The sequence below is a fragment of the Hippichthys cyanospilos genome, chromosome 4, assembly GCF_059441005.1.
Source record: "Hippichthys cyanospilos isolate Australia breed blue-spotted pipefish chromosome 4, RoL_Hcya_1.0, whole genome shotgun sequence".
Lineage (NCBI taxonomy): Eukaryota > Metazoa > Chordata > Actinopteri > Syngnathiformes > Syngnathidae > Hippichthys > Hippichthys cyanospilos.
The window spans coordinates 20,711,123-20,731,176 of NC_142372.1; the positions used below are offsets into that span (position 1 = coordinate 20,711,123).

The 20,054-nt window shown below is 38.2% G+C and overlaps 1 protein-coding gene across 2 annotated transcripts in view; it reads right to left on the reverse strand.

The window, feature by feature from the left end:
* itga11a (integrin, alpha 11a) overlaps positions 1-17,287 on the reverse strand; it is a 48,663-nt gene extending 31,376 nt beyond the window's left edge. Inside the window, exons 1-10 of one of the 2 annotated variants that reach the window (XM_088413111.1) lie at positions 17,152-17,287; positions 10,358-10,472; positions 4,461-4,573; positions 3,557-3,648; positions 2,363-2,477; positions 2,152-2,279; positions 1,916-2,064; positions 1,676-1,820; positions 1,009-1,174; positions 490-560 (exon numbers count right to left, since the gene is read on the reverse strand). In XM_088413111.1, coding sequence (XP_088269237.1) covers positions 490-560; positions 1,009-1,174; positions 1,676-1,820; positions 1,916-2,064; positions 2,152-2,279; positions 2,363-2,477; positions 3,557-3,648; positions 4,461-4,573; positions 10,358-10,472; positions 17,152-17,224 — 1,167 coding nt within the window. In that variant the 5' untranslated portion in view covers positions 17,225-17,287. Of the gene's footprint in view, positions 1-489; positions 561-1,008; positions 1,175-1,675; positions 1,821-1,915; positions 2,065-2,151; positions 2,280-2,362; positions 2,478-3,556; positions 3,649-4,460; positions 4,574-10,357; positions 10,473-17,151 lie in introns of those variants that run through there. The other variant, XM_088413112.1, reaches the window with a different exon arrangement.
* Between the last annotated feature and the right edge of the window lie 2,767 nt (positions 17,288-20,054).

Here is a 20,054-nt window from a genome sequence, read left to right on the forward strand (position 1 = left end):
CAGCATAAGTGGGATAAATGGATTTGTCTCTTGACAAATCCCACTGCGAAAAGACACTTAAAAGGCAAAGCATTAAGCCCCCATTTTCATGAACTATATGTACTGTACTGTGACATGCATCCCCTCCCACCTTCTGCTGTGTCACTCAGAGAATACAAACCCAAAAAAAAGAAAAACAAGCCATGCTGCAGCGAAATTGACTAAAAGTGTCTCAACACCAAGTAATGTGTCTCCCAGGAGAGCGGCAGTGTTTTATTTTCCCATCCCTGCATGGCTGAAGTGGAAAAGAAAATCAGTATTTTCTGCCAGAGACCCCTAAATCAAGATCACCTAGACCCCTGGGTCCCTCTGGCACTTCTGAGGGGGAGTGAAGAGTGATAGATGGTGGGTTATGAGGAGGCGTTATCATGGCATAAAAATTGAGACAATGTGTTGCTCCATATGATGACAGACGGGATGAGACGATGTGATAGCATAAGTGCGACTAACCTCAACGTTGTGAGCAGAAAATCCAGCTTGAGACATCTGGAGACCAAACGCTGTTCCATTTTTACTGGTTCCTGTGTAAACAAATAAGTCTTGACGTCCTTTGAAGCGCACACATTCTCGCATACGATACTGATGGAAAGCGGTGACATTATAGTGAAGTTACATTTTGAATATTCAGACCTTCTAAAAAGTATGTAAGATAACACACCTTGGCTAAATGGTATTGAGACTCTCAACAAATGTCATTGTGTTGAAATAATAAAGATGACAAATGACAAGACGAATGTTTAATCAAGCTGGAGCACACTTCTACCAGTCTATAAAGACAAACACTGCAAACATAACTATATAGATAAAAATAAATATATATATATATATATATATATATATATATATATATATATATATATATATATATATATATATATATATATATATATATATATATATATATATATATATATATATATAAAATGTTGGCTCCACTAAAATACAATCCAAGAAATTCCCCAAACTAACCTTCTAAACTGAAGATACGTTCACCAAGTGCATCCACGATGTCTTTCAGTGCTGATTCGTCTGTCACATTAAAGAAGTGTTTGTCATCTGGGTCGCTGGCAATGTATTTGATCTCATTCAAGAATGCCTCAGGGTTAATTCCTCTCCGGTTGTAGTACCCAAGAACCTGTGATGACGGAGGAAATGTCCAGCAATATAAGAAAAAATAGAATAGCAAAATAGAACGAATGCTTCTGTTCATGTTACATGCCACAGTGCTAGCCAAATCATAGTTGAATACACCTTAAGAAAGTCTAAAAAAAGATGTCAGTTTCTAATTATTTTCGTTTCACCAATTCCATTTAGATTTTGGTCATTAACTCAAAGACAGCGTGGATGTAATAAAGTGCGTTATTATCAAGAAGCAGCAGAGTCCCAAACCGCAGTATTATGCGGTCTGGAAAACATCATTTGCACCTTTAATTGCACTTCCTCTCAGCAGAGTTTGGAATTGTTTGTTTTTGGCTCCACCGTTAATGTGAGATTCCTACTAACCTGATGAGGTCATTGCTGTTAAGTTGCCATTACTGCTTTAAAGCTGTTCTGGAAACGCGGTAGCCACCAGAAAAGAAATCTCGTAAAATAGGAGCCCAAACCCAGGTGAACAATGTAAATCCCGCAGACTCACAGCAATGGCGTAACGGGTGATGCCGTCCTTCTCGCTCTCCTCTATGGCTGGCTGGAGGTCAGCGCTATCATGTGACTCTCCATCCGTGATCACTATCATCACTTTCTTGGCCCCGCGTCGACCTCCTTGTTTAAAAGCTTCTGATCTGTGACAGCAACGTGCATCATATTTTCACCAAATGTCTTACTAAAAACATGATTCACTGATCAAACAGTAGCCGGACGGAATGGTGGCGTGTACCGTGCAATGTTGATGCCGAGAGCCGTGTTGGTTTCCTCTCCGCCCCGCTGGTCGATGCTGCGAGCTCTCTTCACCACTTCCTCAACCGACTTGAAATCATTGAGTTTGAACTCATGCACAACTTTCTCACCATACTGAACAACTCCAACCTGGCCAAAGAAACACAGTAATAAACCACGATTAGTACAGCTCCAGTTAAACAACGTGTTGATGAAATAATCAAAAAAAGGAAACACCTGAATTTGACCTGGTCCAATATAGAACTTCTGAAGAATGTTGATGAGAAAAGCCTGCACTTCATACCAGGGATAGATGGAGTTTGAGCCATCCAGAACGATCACAATGTCCATATAGGTCTCACATCCTAAACGACATTTGATGATAAAAACATCCATAAAATACATCCATAAAATGAAGAATACAGTACGGGTAGTGTTTAAAACATACGCTGAAAGGCAGGTGCAATCGTTCTGGAGAATTTGAAGCTAGCATTGACTCTGGAGCATATACCAGTGCTGTAGTAAGAGCTGCCACACTCATAAGACCATAGTGGGCCGCAGGCCTGAAATATCAAAGAATATTGTCATAATAAGGCATAAGCAGGGGTGATTCAAGGGTCAGAGGTTTAGGCGTCTTGAGCTTCCTGCCAGGCAAGATAAATGAAACTGCTTCTGAAATACGTTTTAACACAATATCTTTCTCGCATATATGAAAGAGAAGTATACATTTTGCTCATAGGCTTCCAACCCATTAGCTTGGCAGTAGCGCCTTGTTTTGGTATTAACTCAGGTACAAGACATACTCTGCCATTCAAAAACTTACAGAGGACCATGTTGCTGCCTCTGACCACCTGGAACGTTTAATATATATGTTAAGACACTTTTACTGACAGTTTTAGAGGAAGTACGTGTACATTAAAAAATGCTAAATAATCCCTTTAATTTTAGGGTTACTGCTTTTGCATCCCTCAAAATAGGCTAGAAATATGAGTCAAGAATACATATACATATTTATGTTTTCGTTAGTAAGGGTTTTTTTTTGTATTATACAAAATATTTGAATTGGAGAAAAAAAGGAAACAAAATACCCAGCATTAATAGAAACACTTGTTTGAATCTGGAATAAATAAAGGCACTTTTTTTTTTCTCTCTCGATGAATTCAACCCTCAGAGTGCAAAAGATTTGATAGTGTTGATGGAACTGCAATTTTAAACAAATCAATTAAGCATTTGGACACTCAAAAATAACCATACTAAACCACTGGCATTTTGTTGATTAATTTTGACCCCCAAAAAATTAAAAAAATTCTGATCGATGTGAGAGCTCAGAACAAGAACAGGAAAGATTCCTTTCGTAATCGATTATTAATGCCATGTGCATGTGCATAAGGTTGCTGTGAGCTGAGGCCTGCACCAACTGAGCCAAGAGTTCGAAAATGTATATCTGAACTCAATACTTAGAGCGCAATTTTGTGCAATTTGTAGAATTTCTAGGATAAAAAAATAGAGTTAAATACAAGAATTGTACAGAAACATCAACAACCTCAGTAAGTTTGGGTTTTCTTCAAGGAACAAGCATTTCTTTTAAGACATTTCATCCTAAATCTGACAATCAATTCAACATTTATCAAGATGGTCTCACCACAAAACTGTTGTCTTTAGGATTGGTTGTAAGTGTCATCCCCAACCTCATCTTGTCTTTCCGTTCGGATACATTGGTCAGAGATATCCTTCCTTGATGGAAAACAAGAGATGGTCTCAAATGCTCATTTACAAACAAAACATTCTGAGGCCTACATATACAGGGTGACACAAAAAACTTTTAAACAATCCAATGAAAACAAGAGTAATGAGAAAAAAAGAAGTATTTTGTTCTTCGTAATTGAAATCTTAAAACATGCCATTTAAGAAACGTTGATGGAATTTTTGGATTGCGGATCATTGCGTGGAGATATACATTCCTTTTTTACAATTGAATTGCACAATTTTCCAAACGTCAAAGAAACCTGATTTCAACAGGATGGCGCATGGAAATCAATGAAGGCGGTCTGAGAATTGTTAGTACCTGTGTGATCTCATGATTGTGTAACATTCCTTGAACCCCGAGATTGCCATATTTGCATAAAATTTCATCGATGTTCCTTAAATGCCATGCTTTAAGCTTGCAACTGCTATGAATATCATGTTTTTCTTCAATTTCAGTTGGTTTAATTAGCTTCCTTTTTGTTTTTTTGGTGTCACTCTGTACAACATACTTTCACTTCTTAGACTTGAGTGTCCCCTTGGCCACACGCAGACTAACCGTAGTCAGATTTACAGGACAAAGCTGCACATGTTTAAATTAACAAGCCCAACATGTGAAATATGTGTGAGTCCGTATGCCCGTGGTGACATTAGTGGTACAAAACACATGGAAATGTAGAGAACCCAAATAACTGTATAATGAGAAAAGACTGGTTTGTTACCAATGTCTGTCTTCCACATGCCACTATGCTGTTTAACGAGTCGTATGTAGGTTGTCTGTGAGTGGCAATGTGTTACTTTACCTAGGTTAAGCTTGGTGCAACCATTTCCATTGATTCGTTTGGTCAGCGAACATTTATATACATCCCCTGTTTGGTAAGCACCATTCATTTCATACGGTGCTCCAACTAATAACCTGCAAAAAACACAGCATAGGAAAAAAAAACAGCATTAGGTTTCAGCGTGTCCTGTCACATATGAAATCAATAAGTGCTATTTATGGTGATAATACATTCATTTCCGAGGGACATATGGATCAATAATCATCCAACAGAGTAAACACTTGCTTGACAAAAAGAGCGTGGGAAACAGAATTTTATCTAAAAATTTTATTTTTTACTCCTTAAGAATATTTTTTTAAATATTTAACGAGTAGATTTTCTTATTTGGTTTGATAGGCCAATTTTGACCTTCTCTGAAGCGTAGAACACACATGTCCATACTGTTCATCCTTTCAGTATTCTTTGCACAACTTACTGTGCTCTAAGGCGGTGAACATGACATTTCACAACAAATATTTGAGCCATGAATAGACCAAGACATTTCTGTGGAAATTAACTTGAATTAGAACAAGACAGGTCCTAAGGAGAAACCAAACAAAATGGCTCCGAAACCGCTCTGCAGAGGACCAGAAATGGAATGAATTTTCCATTGCCCGGACGTGGGTCACCAGGAGCCTGGAGGTAGACCCGGTTTTTAAGAAAGGAGATCAAATGTTATGTTCCAACTAATGCCAGAATCGCACTCTTCAGCCTCCATGGCAAAGTACGCAGTAGTGAGAGTTTCTGGAAAAGTTCTTTCAGTGGGAAAATTGATTCTCAGATTCAGGAGGAAAATTGTGATATTCATCCTGTGGTTAGCACGGCAGATGATCTCTACCCTCTCAGCAGGGTACTGGAAGGTGCATGAAAGGTTGCCAGAACAAGTTTCTGAGCCTCTTCAGAAAGTCTCCTAACATTTATGCCACCTTTCCGTAACCTCTGTTGAATGGCATCGTCAAGATGAAGAGATTCTGTAAACTCGTATACGCAAAATCAAATAAATCAAAGTAGAGTTCACATGAGTATGCTGGCCATGAAAGGAATGTAATGTCTATAGTGTCCTGGTATTGTAACGGGACTGTGCATTATAACGCAGTATCATTGTCAGAGTTGTGGTAATATCAAAAGTTAATTGATTATGTTATTATTCTGTGAACAATTTATTGTACTTTTTATGGAAAGGTAAACACCTAAATTGTTTCTTTGTTCTCTTTACATAAACTACAAACTAAGCAACAATGAATTCATTGTGTTAAACTCAGTAGTAAGAGAATTTATGAAGTACTAGCTGTTATTTCTGACACGCGAACTGTGCAACTGAGCAAAAGGTCAAAGGTCAAATCCCCGAAAAGGTGCCGAATGACAACAGTAGGAAAAAAAAACAATGAAATGCAGGAGTGCACTGAGACTTGGGTTACAAGCAAGCCGCTCCATGTGTCTCATCAGTTTTTAAAATAAGGCTCTTTTAGTACCCTAGGTTGTCCTAAATTAACTCAGCAAGCACCACAATTTACCAAAATAAAAATAGAGCGACAAAATAAAAGAAATAAATGTAGTAAAACGATTAGAGAGATGCTTATTCAAGGATTAAATGTGTATAGAGATGCAATTGAGCAAAAGCTTGTATACAGCAGTATGAAAATGCAAGAGGCTTGAGTTGCATATGATATTTTCAAGGTTGGCGGTTTGTTGAAAGAGTGATTAACGTACTCGCTTCACATGCGGAGGTCGTGAGTTTTATTCTGGCGCTAACCCTCTTGTATAGAGTTTTTCTCCTCGTGCCAATCTCGGCTTTTGTCCAGGTACTCCGCTTTCCACACAGATTGCCATTCGTGGTATTTTGGAAATACCCAATTGCCCTTCGGTGTGACTGTGAGTGTGAATGGTTGTTTGTCTCTGTGTGCCTTGCAACTGACTGGAAACCAGTTACGGGTGCACCCGGCTTACCGCCTATAGATGGCTGAGAAAGGCTCCAGCATGCCTGCGACCCTTGTGAGGACAATCGGTGAAATGGATTGGCAGATATTTTCAAGGTCATTTTGTACTTGACAAAAAGAATTGTTTTTAAGAATAACGAGGGGACAGCTGCTCTACCTGCTCTTTCGCTATCTACTTGGATTTCTTCTCAGAGAGGTAATCATTGCACACCTGTTCCCCATTACACTCTTGAGCTTTATAACGTTGTTGTGGGTCCTGACAATCTGCGGTCTGCCAGGAAGTCCAGGACTCAGTTCCACAGTGATGGACTCAGTCCAAGAATGTTCAATTTTTGAACCATTTTCATGGGGATGCTATTGTTAAAGGCATAGCAGAAGTCCATTAATGGCAGGTGTACTTAGGAGTTTGTGCTTTGAGAGGTACAGTATAAGCCTAACCTCATGCTGGGGAGTGTGCAGGTCATCAGTTGGTGTTGTAGCACCAGTCTGGTTAGAGGTGTTGTTGGGGTCCTCAAAGCATGCAAGAACCGGTTGAGGCGATCTCGCAAGATGAGGTCTTCTGAGCTTTGTGTTGTAGTTTGTGATGCAATTAATAGATTATTGCATGCCCCAAGGGTCATTAGAGGTGAAGATTGCCTGGATTTTTGAAACATGGAGTATTTAACATTCCTGATGCCCATAGCCAGTTCTCTTCTTTGATTTTGATAGGTCTTTATGATGGAAACATTGAGACATTTTGAAGTGAAGCCAAAGACGGATGAACCATATTGCTTTATCACCTTCCTGAGTAACTGTTTCCTTGAACATTTGCCTTTTTATGTATTGAAAACAGTCTTGAAGCACAGAGATATTGGGCCACTCCTTGACACTCCTAACTGTGGGTTTGGACTATTTCCCCAATGGTTCAGGCTGAGGCCGGCAGCCAGATAAACTGAGGCTGGGTCGGAGAAGGCTCTATATGCATTGAACCTGTTTGTGTATACATAGTCCAGCGTGTAATCTACCCGCGATTGTACGGCGACAAGCTGGTCAAGACATTGGCATTGACATTGACTTTAGGTCAATTTTATGTGGTTAAACTCAACCGCAACTAAATAAAAAGCCTCTGTGTGCTCGGATTTTGAGGAGATATTGATGTTGCATAGCATTTGCATATGCTATGGCAGCTATGCAAAAAGGGGTGTTGTAAACAGTTGTAAACTCACGAGGCAAGTAGTGTGGCCGGCAAATGCTGTCAAAAGCTCTATTTCTTTAGAACAAAGGTTCCCTTTAAGTCCACTTTTATTGCATCAACCATTTATTATAGAGACAGAAACCCCTTCTGCATTTCTTCTTCCAAATGGCGTCATATTTTGCTTGAAACGGTAATAGTCCATTAATTTGCAAAGCTGAGTTAGGCAGGTTTAACCATAGAACAGTTCCTTATCTCCTTGGAACCACGCAACCTCAAGAGAAATATGTCCATTATATTTTCCAATGAGCAAACGTTGGCACAGAAAATCAGATTATCAATAGTTTGCAAGCCTTTAGCTGAGCTTGCCATCCGGCATGTTTACCCTACTTTTGCTGACGAGTGCAATGCTTTTCGTTGACAATATAGCTTCATGTGCTGTGTGCCATTTGGTTTCTAGGAGCTGCAGTGTGCCAAAAGTACTTTTTATATGTAGCTGAAATATTTGCCATTGATCTCTTTCTAAATCGGTTTAAATCATCCAAGCTAAATTTCTCACACATTATTAGCAGTGACATGGCACTAAAATTGTTTCAAAAGAGGATTTTTTCCAGGGAACTTCAGAAGCCGCTGCACTACGGGGTGTTGCCGCCTTGTCACACATTCTTGATAGGAAGACCTCTTTTCAGCTTGGTAATTGTGTTGCCATTGCAGCCATAGATGGAGCCTTACTATCCTGAATATGGCAGTATTTATTGTAGAGCATTTGTAGGGCTTATAGTTACATTAAAGAATGAGCACTCACTCATTCACTCACTAAAACCTCTCAGCATTTTGTCAGTCAAGCTTGAGGTTTGAGGTTGATTTTATTGGCAAGTGAAGCAACTTGCACACAATACTTTCTTTCATTTCAATATACACACAAGCAAAGGCCATGACTAGCCCAAGATGCCTAAGGGTTAAAGGAGATAAATAACACGAGAAAGTCATATAAATCAGCATAGGACAGTGCAAGAAGTATGATTTTTTATTTTTTATTTTTTTACAATGAGTATTACTATTTTACCATTTGGCTCACAGAGTGCAACTAAATATGGTATTTTCAATGGGAATGCATTCTTAATATCACAGCATGGAAATTATTTACTCTGTTGTTGCTGCTCTGTTAGTGATTACAGTAATCATGCTTTTTTTTTAAAAAATATCTGCATAATACTCATATGTACACTTTAATTCGAGTGCTGATTATGAAGCAACTTTTTCTCATGGTTAATTAGTTAATGAATAAGTGGTTGCATTAATAGCTAAAGAATAGGTGAACTGCCTTATGGGCAATATTTCGACTTGAACTTTGTGAGAACAATGTGGGAAAGAGATTTTTGTTTGCAACATCATCCAACAATGTGGTAGCACCTACACCAAAAAAACACCCTCATACCAAGACTGATTGTTCTTACCCCAAAGCAAGATAAAATATCGTCTAGATGTCTAATATAGCATTGCTATAGTTATAGCGCACTGCATAAAGGCTGTAGACCTAATATCATGTTATATAAAAAAAGCAATTTAAAAAGCAATTCTAAGCTAACCGCAGTGGTCACTCACAACAAGTTCACAAGTAACACAGGCAGGCACGGTCATCTTTTTCACATGCATGCACATTTGCTATCAGCAAATATGGACAGTACCAAGTACTGTAGGGCTGAACATGTTGGGACTGAAATTGCGATTTTGGGGATTTTTGGGATCATCAAAACGGTGTTGTTTTCAATGTTCGATGGTTTTGTTTTTAACTTCAGTCAGATTGTAGATTGCACAACACGTTTTTTATGTTTACGTCCGAGAGATTTGCTGTCGTGAAAAGTCCCCCTTTGTGAAAGATTTCTGGCTGCAAACATGATTTCGTTTTTAGTGGAGTTCTACTGTATTGCTCCGGCAAAGAATAAGTGCCAGCCCCAATTAATTATTTTTCAATTAATTTTTGAAATAAGACTTTTTTTTTAATGTTTAGAGTGATTTCAAGGCATGATCGATGAATAATCGATTTCTGAAACATTTAATAGTGAAGGCCCTCAGTCCACTACTCACTTACCTTTAACGGCATATTGCTAGCGACAGAAAAAATCCTTTTTTCTCCAAAAATCCCCACGTTTCAGGAATAAAAAAAAAAAAAACTGTCTGTTTAAACGTTAGCATTGCATCTCCAAATAGATTATTTCCAACCCAAAATATAATATGCGTGTGAGTTAATCAATAGAATTTGACCATCTTGTGACGGAGGAGGTTTCGACCCGCTGTCAGTAATATATTGGTAAGTAAAGAGTGTTTGAAACAGCTGCGAAAATACAAATAACCTCATTTTTTCGTAAAGCAAATCTCTCACTTGGGACAAAAATAGTGAAGCGGCAGATCCATAAAAATTTATTAACAGAGCTAAAACGTATGACACACACACAGACACAGCTCCGCCGCTCATCAACAACACTCTGCTTTTAGGACATACTTTGAGAACGCCAAGAACTAATCTCAGCTATTCCACAGTGCCAATTGGCCAAGTGACATGTGTGTGTGTGATTCAGGCATATATTTGCTTCATGAGGTAATACTGAAATTCAATTGGGAAAGGGCAAAAACTAGTTAAACAAAGTGATACACAAAATCAAAACACTAGTAGATGTAAAATAAACTCTACTTTAGCAACCTTCATAGTTGAATGATAGACCTGAACCGGTTCTCAGAAGGCATATGTTCAACAAGGAGGAGTGGCTTACCATTTTTCTCCCCCAGACGCCACGTGTTGCTGAACAGTGTATCCAAATTGTGCTTGCTTTGGACCTTTGATGATCCTGTGTTTTGTCGTGTCGATATTAAAGCAGTCGTGGCATCCTAAAACAAAGTGAAAATGTCTTACTTTCATTAATCAAACGCACAAATGAAAGAATCAATTTGGAAAGTTATTCAACTGTTACCAAGCAGAGTACGTACACCTTTTTATATATTACCTCTTTAACCCATGATGATTAACCAACAGAAGGGCCATTAACATCCACTTAACCATTTGGGCATTTTTGCAGCACAAATTCAACACACACAGGTTTCATGCAAGGCATAAAGAAAAAGAGAAATATACACAAAGGCAGTTACTTCACCTTAAAAAAAAAAAAAAAAACTTTCAGTGGATGTGTTTGAACCAACACGCCAATCACAACTTTTGAAACTAAAACCGCTGTGAAAGTATGAGAATATTTCATTGCCATGTCAAAGGAATATCATGTGATGTTGAGCCAGGAGTTTATCACTATGCAGTAGCCAAATTGATGACTGTGCAGGATAAAGATATGAAGACTGAAAACAAATTCAACTCAATGGCTGCTGATAGCTCGCTGGCTTGCTTCTTTTTACATCTGTGATGCTTGAGAGTGCTAATAAAAGAAATAAGTACGAAACATCTACCAAAGTAATTATGCTGTTCTCATTGCTATTAAAGTAAAGAATGTGTTTAGTGTTTAAGTTAATCGTATATCCATGAAGAACGTTCGAAGGATGTGTTGATTGTAGGGTAAAAAAAATGTTTTATAAATTATTAGTTTGCTTTATATTCAGTAGGAGAATTTGGTTCAGAACTGTGCTCAACTTTTGAGATTTCACTATTTCTCAGGGATGGGGACGAGTTCCAGAATAATGAGATAACGAGATGTATATTTACTGTATGTATATTGTAAACTGCAAAAAAAATGCCACTAATATGAGCTGTGTGCATGTTAAACCATTTTATTTTTTTTTTTAGCTGCAGATGAAAAGTGAGCATTACTCTACTTTTATGTTAACATGCTTGAGCCTTAATTTTCTCAGGGTCCACTCAGAAAAAGAAAACATTTTGAAAATTATAAAATGTATATCAGGCATTATTTTACATGACCAAATGCTCATCTGGTCTCATTCTTGTGTGGGCAATCTCGCGAAACATGTCATCTCTCGCTTCACATCCTTTCTGTTTATCTCTAACCAAGCCAACATGGCAAGGACAAGATGAACAGAAGATAAAATGTGAAATAGACATACAGTTTTGTCAGTTTTGCACAGTCCTTGAATAATGCAGATATGTGCAGACGTGCGCTAACATTAGTCAAAACCCTGTGATCTCTTTTTAGCAATCCAGTTGTTAAATGATTGATGAACAGGCATTGAGGCCTAAGTGAACGGCAGTCTTGGGATGAAAAAAATCAAATTGTGGATTTGTACTCATGCATACAAACCAACGCAGTCTGGAAAATACTTTACTTGCGCGGATTGGTATTATAACTACAATTTGTGTTACGCAAACTGGAACCACTGGGACTCATCAGTTCCTCGGTACACATTCGCTCAATTTTCCCAGCTATCAAAAATGCGTTTGGTTTCAGTCAGCAACGTTTGGCACTTGGTGTGATTGCAGATTTAGGAAAATATGTTTTTTCTTCATCGTGTGCTGTCACATCAGCTGACAGCTTTGCCGGTGGTAGAAAAGAGCAGTGAGTCTGTTTTTCATCAAAAGGCGAGACACAGGATAAAATACGCTTTAAATACGAACATATAAGAGTCATGTAGATGTCTAGATTTGCATCTGAGGACTGGTGCACTTTTTCAAGACTTGAGAAATTAACTTCAGTGAAGCAGTGGAAAACATCAGCACGACAATCGACTCATTTCCGCTGATGGAAATGAAATGGTGGAAACTGATTGGCAAAATCCTGTCCGCAGTGTTGATAAAAGGTCAAGGACCCCACTGACTTACAATTAAAATGGCAATACATCAACTTATACTGGACACTGTTTTCTGCACATTGTGTCAAACTACAGAGTGACGAAGTACTACAGGTATGTGTAAAAAAATAAAAAATAAAGAAGGAATGTTGACACTCGATCATTGATGAAGCTGTCAGGGAGAAGATTGCTTAGCCCTAACATTTTACAGTTTAGGAGAGAACACGAAAGCTTCTCATCTGGCCTCACCGGCACAAACCCCCCCTTGTTGCCTCTCAGCCGTTCTTGTCCACACACTGCGAGGCTTATTCAATCATTCACCCACATGCTAAACATTCACTCTGATCTCTCTCACCATATGTGAGGGACCAGGGTCAAGTCAAGTCAAGTGTGTCTTTCTTCCCTGCTAGGGGGTCTTGAAGTTGAATGCAAACAACAAGAGGAAGGAATGAAAATCTGCAATCACATTTGGAAGACTTGAGACAAGGATATATTGTCTCGATATTTGTTTTGTTGTGGAAATGCATTTGAAAGTAGATCCACTGAGTACGCGATGCTATAGGTACGGTATCTGAGGCTTGAAGTAGTTTACAAAAGTTGTTTGGAATTGGCAGGAAAGATTTGGCACATTGAAGCAGAACATGTCAGTGGTGCTGTTCATCACTTAGACCCAGATTACATGTATTTACAAATAGGGCATCGTTTACATGTTAATCACAAAGGCTTTCTAAAATGTACACAAGCAAAAATCAACAGCACAACAGAGAACTGATCTACTAAATCCAAATGTGTGACCATTTTGTTTAAGGTTATGTTATATTGTTGAATACGGCATTGCACTTGTGAAGTAAATATGTATAAATACTAAATGGTGCTTGCCTTTGTGTATATTGAATGTACTGTCTAACTTCCTGTTTCTTTTGGCTCGCTATCCAAGGAAATGTTGCATTCAGACCTTTGTTTGGCTTTTGAACTGCACTATGCTTTGTTTTTTGAGCTTTCTGTGATGTGTCCAGGAGAAACAATTTGACCGCTATTTATATTTATAATTCATTTGTAAAATTTAATCATGAATTAATATGCTGTTGTTGAAATTGCAATTTGAATAATGTCATCATGCAGGAAAGTCAGCAGTTTTTTCCAGATGTGTAACCTATTTAAATGGGTTGCGCTCCACTATTGTTGTCTATACTGTGTAAAAACCCAGTCGATGTTAATCATTGGATATTCCAGGGCAGGGGTGTCAAACTCATTGTTATCATGTAGTTATAGTTTCTGTCATAAGGCCGTTATGGTTTTGAAATCACAGAAATGTTCAATTGACCGTCACACATTTACACAATTTAAAATCAGAAGCCATTAACAATGGTTTAAAAAAGGGATACTGATAAAAAAAAAATGGAAAAGTTGAAGACATCTTGAAAAATTTGGTATTTTAGACAGAAACTTGAAGTCATAATTAGCATTTTGCGAGCCACGTAAAATGATGTGGCGTCCCGGATTTGGGCCTTCAGTTTGGCACATGTGCTATAGGGGGTACCTCAAACTCTAAAATAATAATATATGATACTGTAAATGAGCTATTCCTGCTGACTGACAGTTAGCATGTTTCAAAATGGCACAGCATACATTATAATCCTGTTCACATGAACAAGTGAAAGGACTCCCGGTTTCTGCTCTTTCTCATCTTGAAAGCTTTGCAGCTGTGCTACAGTTGTGAAGGACCGCTACATCTGAACAGATGTTTCACACAATGTGCATTCCTTAGATAGAGAAGATTTAGACATGTTAGTATTACAAACAAACAGAAAAGCAAACATCTAGTTCCCTGGCACCTTTGCAAATGTTTCAAAGCGCTATTCTTCTCATACTATACGATAAGAACCTCGGAATCATTAGCCCATTGGTGTTCGTCATTCAAGTTAGTCATGGCTGTCACACAAAGGACATTATTCAGTCACTTTAGCCTCCTTGGTTACTACAAAAAAAATTATGTATCCACTAAAATAAATGATATCTCTATGGTATGATAATCAGACACCACTGTGATCTCTTCATGTAAATATTGATACATTCTCCACATGCTCATTTCCTGTTGTACAAATGCTTCCCATGTTAAACTGTTCGTTTGATCTCACTCCCACACTTTGGTTGATGTTTATTGAGAAGCAATAAATGTTTATAAAAGTGCAAATGCATGTGGAAAACAAAACAAAAAAATCCAGTTACCTTGAAAGTTTTGTGGAATTTCACTTTTATGTCATAACCGCTCGAGAGGATTTTTTTTTTTCTTTTGGTATTAAGACCAGAAGTCCAGCGAGTACTTCATGCATAGAGACAGGAATTTCCAGAGGAACAATAATGTGCTACCAGGAACCGAGTGAAAGCTTAGACATGGACAGGAAAAAGTAAGAGCAAGTGAAAATATGAGAACAGATGAGGATTCCAGTTTCCATTTCAAGCTGCTAAAGTGGCAGTGCAATTTAATATTCCAAGAAATGTCAGCATGTGTTAAATGCAAGGTCAGGGTCTTGCTGGATTTCCTGTGTACCTGCTTCCATGCCCAAACAAATAAACCTAAAGCCGGCGGCTGGCGATGTGACCCACATGAGTCCAATGCTGCATTTGGCCCAAAGTCAAGCTGTAGGAGCTCTACCACAGACCCAGGGGCGCAAAGCAGCCACTAGAGTTCATCATGTTAGTCACTTTCATCAGACATGCGCAATTGTGTTGCACTTATTTATGGCTGAACATTAAGCATGTGCTTCACAGTTTTTTCTCTTGGTTTGAGGATGTTTATTTCCTGTCTTGGGATGTCGATGTGGGTGTGCATGCTCCTAACATAAGGTTAAAATATAATGGGAGCATTATGTCTTTTAACTGAATTTCAAAGTGTATGAGGTGCACAGTTTTTCCATTCATCCACTGGTTTTTCTACTTCAATGGTTTTCCTTAATAGAAAAAAAAAACAGAACAATACTTTGTATTAAACTACTTGGCAACTTATGTTACTATTAGTTTACGCCAACGTAAATACAGTGAGAAATGGCGTATCTGAAGCCAGATGTTCCTGACAAACAACAGCCAACTGCACTGCGCTTAACAGGCTATTAACACCGTAAACCAAAAAAAGCCTCTACGGCCGTTTCACCCTAGGTTGCATAATAGCACATCTCCAGACCAAAATGAAAGAATCGGTCCGATACAATTTGCTATTATCAATATCACAAGGGCAAAAAACATTCATGTAAGGTCTATAAAAGTGAAACACGAAATATAATAAAACGTTTCAAACTATAATCACAGGTTATGTAATTTTGCAACTACATTTTTAACAGAGGTTACAGTGGGATTATGTTTTTATATTGAACAATTACAGTCTAAAAAGGATAAAGCATACAGATGATGCACAAGGTTTGTGGTGAAAAGATTATTATTCCTTTTCTGAACAATATTAAAAAAATGGTAAATTGTGTGGTAAAATGTAGTTCAGCCCACCGCCCTCAATAAAGCAAGTCATCATTACCAATTAGCTGTAACCAGAATCTGTGGTTGACAGGCTGAGGAAATTAGAAAAGAACATATTGGCTGAGCGGTCCAAAGATGCAAACAGGACGAATGCAAAAAGGACACATTGCTCAGCTGACTGGCTATTTTAACAGAGTAACAGAAAAGAGGGAGCGACAGCTCTAAAAAGAGTGAGGGAGGACCCCAAAGTCATGTGAAGAGGGTCTATGAGTTTTGGGTCGAAAACTATCCGCTGAGCCTGAGAAATTGTCTCCTACCTCAGATCATACAGGATGTTCTCACTTGTGTTATCTGGGTTCATCAAGCCATGAACCTCAGAAAACACAAACAGTGGACTAAAGCACAGAATCGTTCCTTTTTGATGAATGTGTCTGACAAAACAGCCATCCTCCCACCACATCCAGCATCCTCCCTCTCTTCACATACTGAAGAGAGGAAGGTCAGATGGCACAGTTTCTAGTTTTTGGACTTTCCAAAGTCAACCTAAATATTTGAAAAAGAAATTTCTCTTCTACTCTTATTTTTGCATTCTTTAACCATGTTTAAAGAATTTGTTGTGATATATATATATATATATATATATATATATATATATATATATATATATATATATATATATATATATATATATATATATATATATATATATATATATATATATATATATATATATATACATACATACACTGCTTTCTGCAGTGTGATCAAACGTATTTCACACAGTCTGTGTCTTGCTATGTCTAGATGTTACTGCCACAGTGATTTCACTGGTAATTGACCGCAGTTCTGGCTGAAAACCAGAGCCTGCGCTGTCACTGGAAACTTGACTGTGAGCAGAAGAGCATTAACTTTCTTTTTAAGCAGAGACGTCTGCTTCCAATGAGACACGGGGCACCTCTGTTGATGTAAACAGTCAATATATTCGCAGTAGTTTCTGCACTCTCCTCCCTCCTGCACCCATGACACAAGGTCAAGATGTCAGGAAAGGATGCTATTCTCATTAAGAGCCATGTGTTCACGGGATATTCAGGGTACTAGTCTTAAAATACACTGAAGACAATGATTCACAGGTTTTCATTAAGGAAAAAGAATATTTGAAGTTATTAAGGTTGACTTTAAAAAGTTATTTTGTATATCAATCTCATAACGTCACGTACAAAACAACAAAAATGTCAACATTTGCAGCTTGAATGGAAAAGAACAACAAAAATAGTAGTATCATAGTTAAACAGCTAAAATATGTGAAATAGAAAAGCGAGAGCATAGTGCACACATCCAACAAATTTTCACTCACCTAACAGTTGACTGCAGATCCAGAACAGAATTAAATAGTAGTACTCCGTATGTTGGCTGGTGCAAGCATACATGACTGCTGTGAGTGCGCACAAGGTGGACTGAGGGAGAGAAACCCAGTCAAAAGCCCAGTTAAAGATTCTAAAGACTCTGATTGACTGCAACTCTAAGTTAAAGCACTGCCTATGTCTCAGACAAGTAGGAGGGGACTGCAGCTGCAGGAGGAGGAGGTCCACATCTGCAGACAACAGGCAGGAATAGTCATTCAACATTTTACTACAATGGCACATGCGAAGCAATGGAAAAAGATTTGATCTGAATATGGCTGTGCTAGATATTGCCTTTTACTGATTTGGTGTACGAAGAACAAAACAAATTGCCTATATATATATATTGCCTAACTATAAGTGGATACTAATTTATAAATTCATAAAAAATACAAAATATGAATTCATAAAGTGATTCCAAACCAGTGTGAGCATGACAGAGATCAAATATTAAAGTCTTACTTCAGTTAAAGATTCATTGTATCACACACCTGCTCTGTAGATTATGTGTTCAACATTTAATACCAAGACTGGACACATGTTGCAGTATGTAATTCAGTTTTGAGTTAAGTCCAGTTTTAAGGTACAATTCAGAAACTGCCGCTCCATTCTTCCAATCCATAGCCGTCATTGCGGATACCCGCAATGCCATTAAGCACAAATGCCAAATAGCAACACTTTTGCAATGCCTGTGTTTGGGCTTTGTCATTTAAATATCTACAACACAGCTAGGACTTACAAATGTAGGAAACTCCAGTTTGAGATATCTAAAACTTAATATTGAAGGGTTAAAAATTCAGCTCAACATATCATCCATTTACCTCAACAAACAGACCTGTCTTCAGATATCTTAGATTCATTTTAACGAAGCAAAACGCTAGATATCTCGAACGGGAGAGGAGGCAACATTTCAGTTGCAGAGGTCATGACTGAAGTGCACATATCTGTAATGAAAAATCCCATAGACATGAATGGCAAAAGTGAGGTCATTTGTCCTAGACAAAATGACACTGCACATTGAAATATTTGATTTATTTTGTACTAATCACAGCTACATTGCAGATCCCTTAAATATAATATCACACCATCAAAAAGATAACTGATTCCAGTCAGAAATAGGCTGTGATCAAATATGTTAATTTCAGATATTATCATTTAGATTTCAGTCATTAAAGTGGACCTCTAGAACTTGGAAGGAAAAATATATATGGTATATGGAAAAATTGCATCTAATTGTGTTTTGTTTAAACTGGCTTTATTACAACAAGTTTATAAGAGCCTATGAAACTTTGTCAGTGACTCCATGGCTGCAGCCATATTTGCCCCTAGAGGCCGAGCCATGACGTAGCGTCATTGATAGGCAAGTCTGGGTACTATAAACTGAAGCAAGCAGCACCGGAAAAGCAAAGTGTACGGGTGTCCTAATAATTAAAGGAAAAACAAAGACAAGCATTACATTTGTGTGCTAAACCTATTCATTCTGAACGTAAATTCATCACAGAAAAGGGGGAGGCATACTATGGTATCGAAGACTTGGTGAAAACTTACAGAGAGAAAAATGAGGCAGGATAGACACATATACTAGCAGTGTAATATACTAATAGTTATAAAATACATATATAATTAATTATACAATCAGGCCTGCTCTCAATTGGTCTCATTTCAGTCTCCTACTTTCAGCCACAAAATTGTCAGATAGGCCAGAGTTGTGTCAAAGAAATGCCTTCAGTTTACCAAAAAGCAGAAATTCCTGTAGCCACTTATCCCCTCTAGGGTCGCAGGCTCCCCGGTGCCTATCCCAGCTGACATCAGGCAGTAGGGGAGGGAGCACACCTAAATTGGTTGCCAGCCAATTGCAGGGCACACTGGGACAAACAACCACTAAAGCTCCCAATCACACCTAAGGACAATTGATTGTGTCCAATACATATGCCATGCGTGGTTTTGGAGTGTGGGACTTTGAGGCGGACATATCAGTGCCGCGCCGTCTCGCATATATATTAAATATTTAGAGAATAATTTAAATAGCATTTTAATTTGTGTGGATGCACGCATATATATTTTTTTCTCTCACATACATCAAAGCTGTGATCATTTTTAAAATGATAATAACAATAGATCAAAAGCACCATTTTTGATAACGATAACAATAGAGTGAGTGACGTCTGCTTAAGCGACGCTGTCCACCGCAACAGACATCCAGCTGGGTCGGGGAAATACATACTGTCATGCCTAGCCCATCACTAGCCTGTGACTGCTGACATTAGCAGTGAACAGTCAGGAGGCTACTGTAAAAAGAAGTGGTAAAATTATTCCTCTTTTGCAAGGGCCTACACAGAGGATGTTGAAGCATTCTCATTCAACTGGATTAACCATCACTGATTCTGCGTGGTGGCATATTGATATTATGTTTCATGTAGTACATCGTCAACCTGGGCTTTGAACACACCCCTGCTTGGCCCACAAAAAGCTGTCCTATATTAAATCTGGTACCTAGTTCGAAAAATGGTTAAGGGTCACTGGTCTCAAGAATTGAGCACACATTGTTAATATTTATACATTTCCTGGGTCGCTGAAAGTGCCAAAGATTTGAGTGGATCAAGTGAAAATATCATTTATCGGCATTGCCCCAGCCTGCTCCCTCTCTGCAAATGTTAAATCCTCAGTATGACTCAAAGTATCCATCGTGTTCCAACCACAAACTAATCAGGGTATTAACAGTGGAACACAAACGTGGGCTTTGTATGTTACCTCATACCCTTGCAGTTAGACCATCCACTTCTAACTACAAAATGCATAATAATTCTATACCCTTGCAGTCAGACCATCCAGTTCTGACGACAGAATTTATATTGAT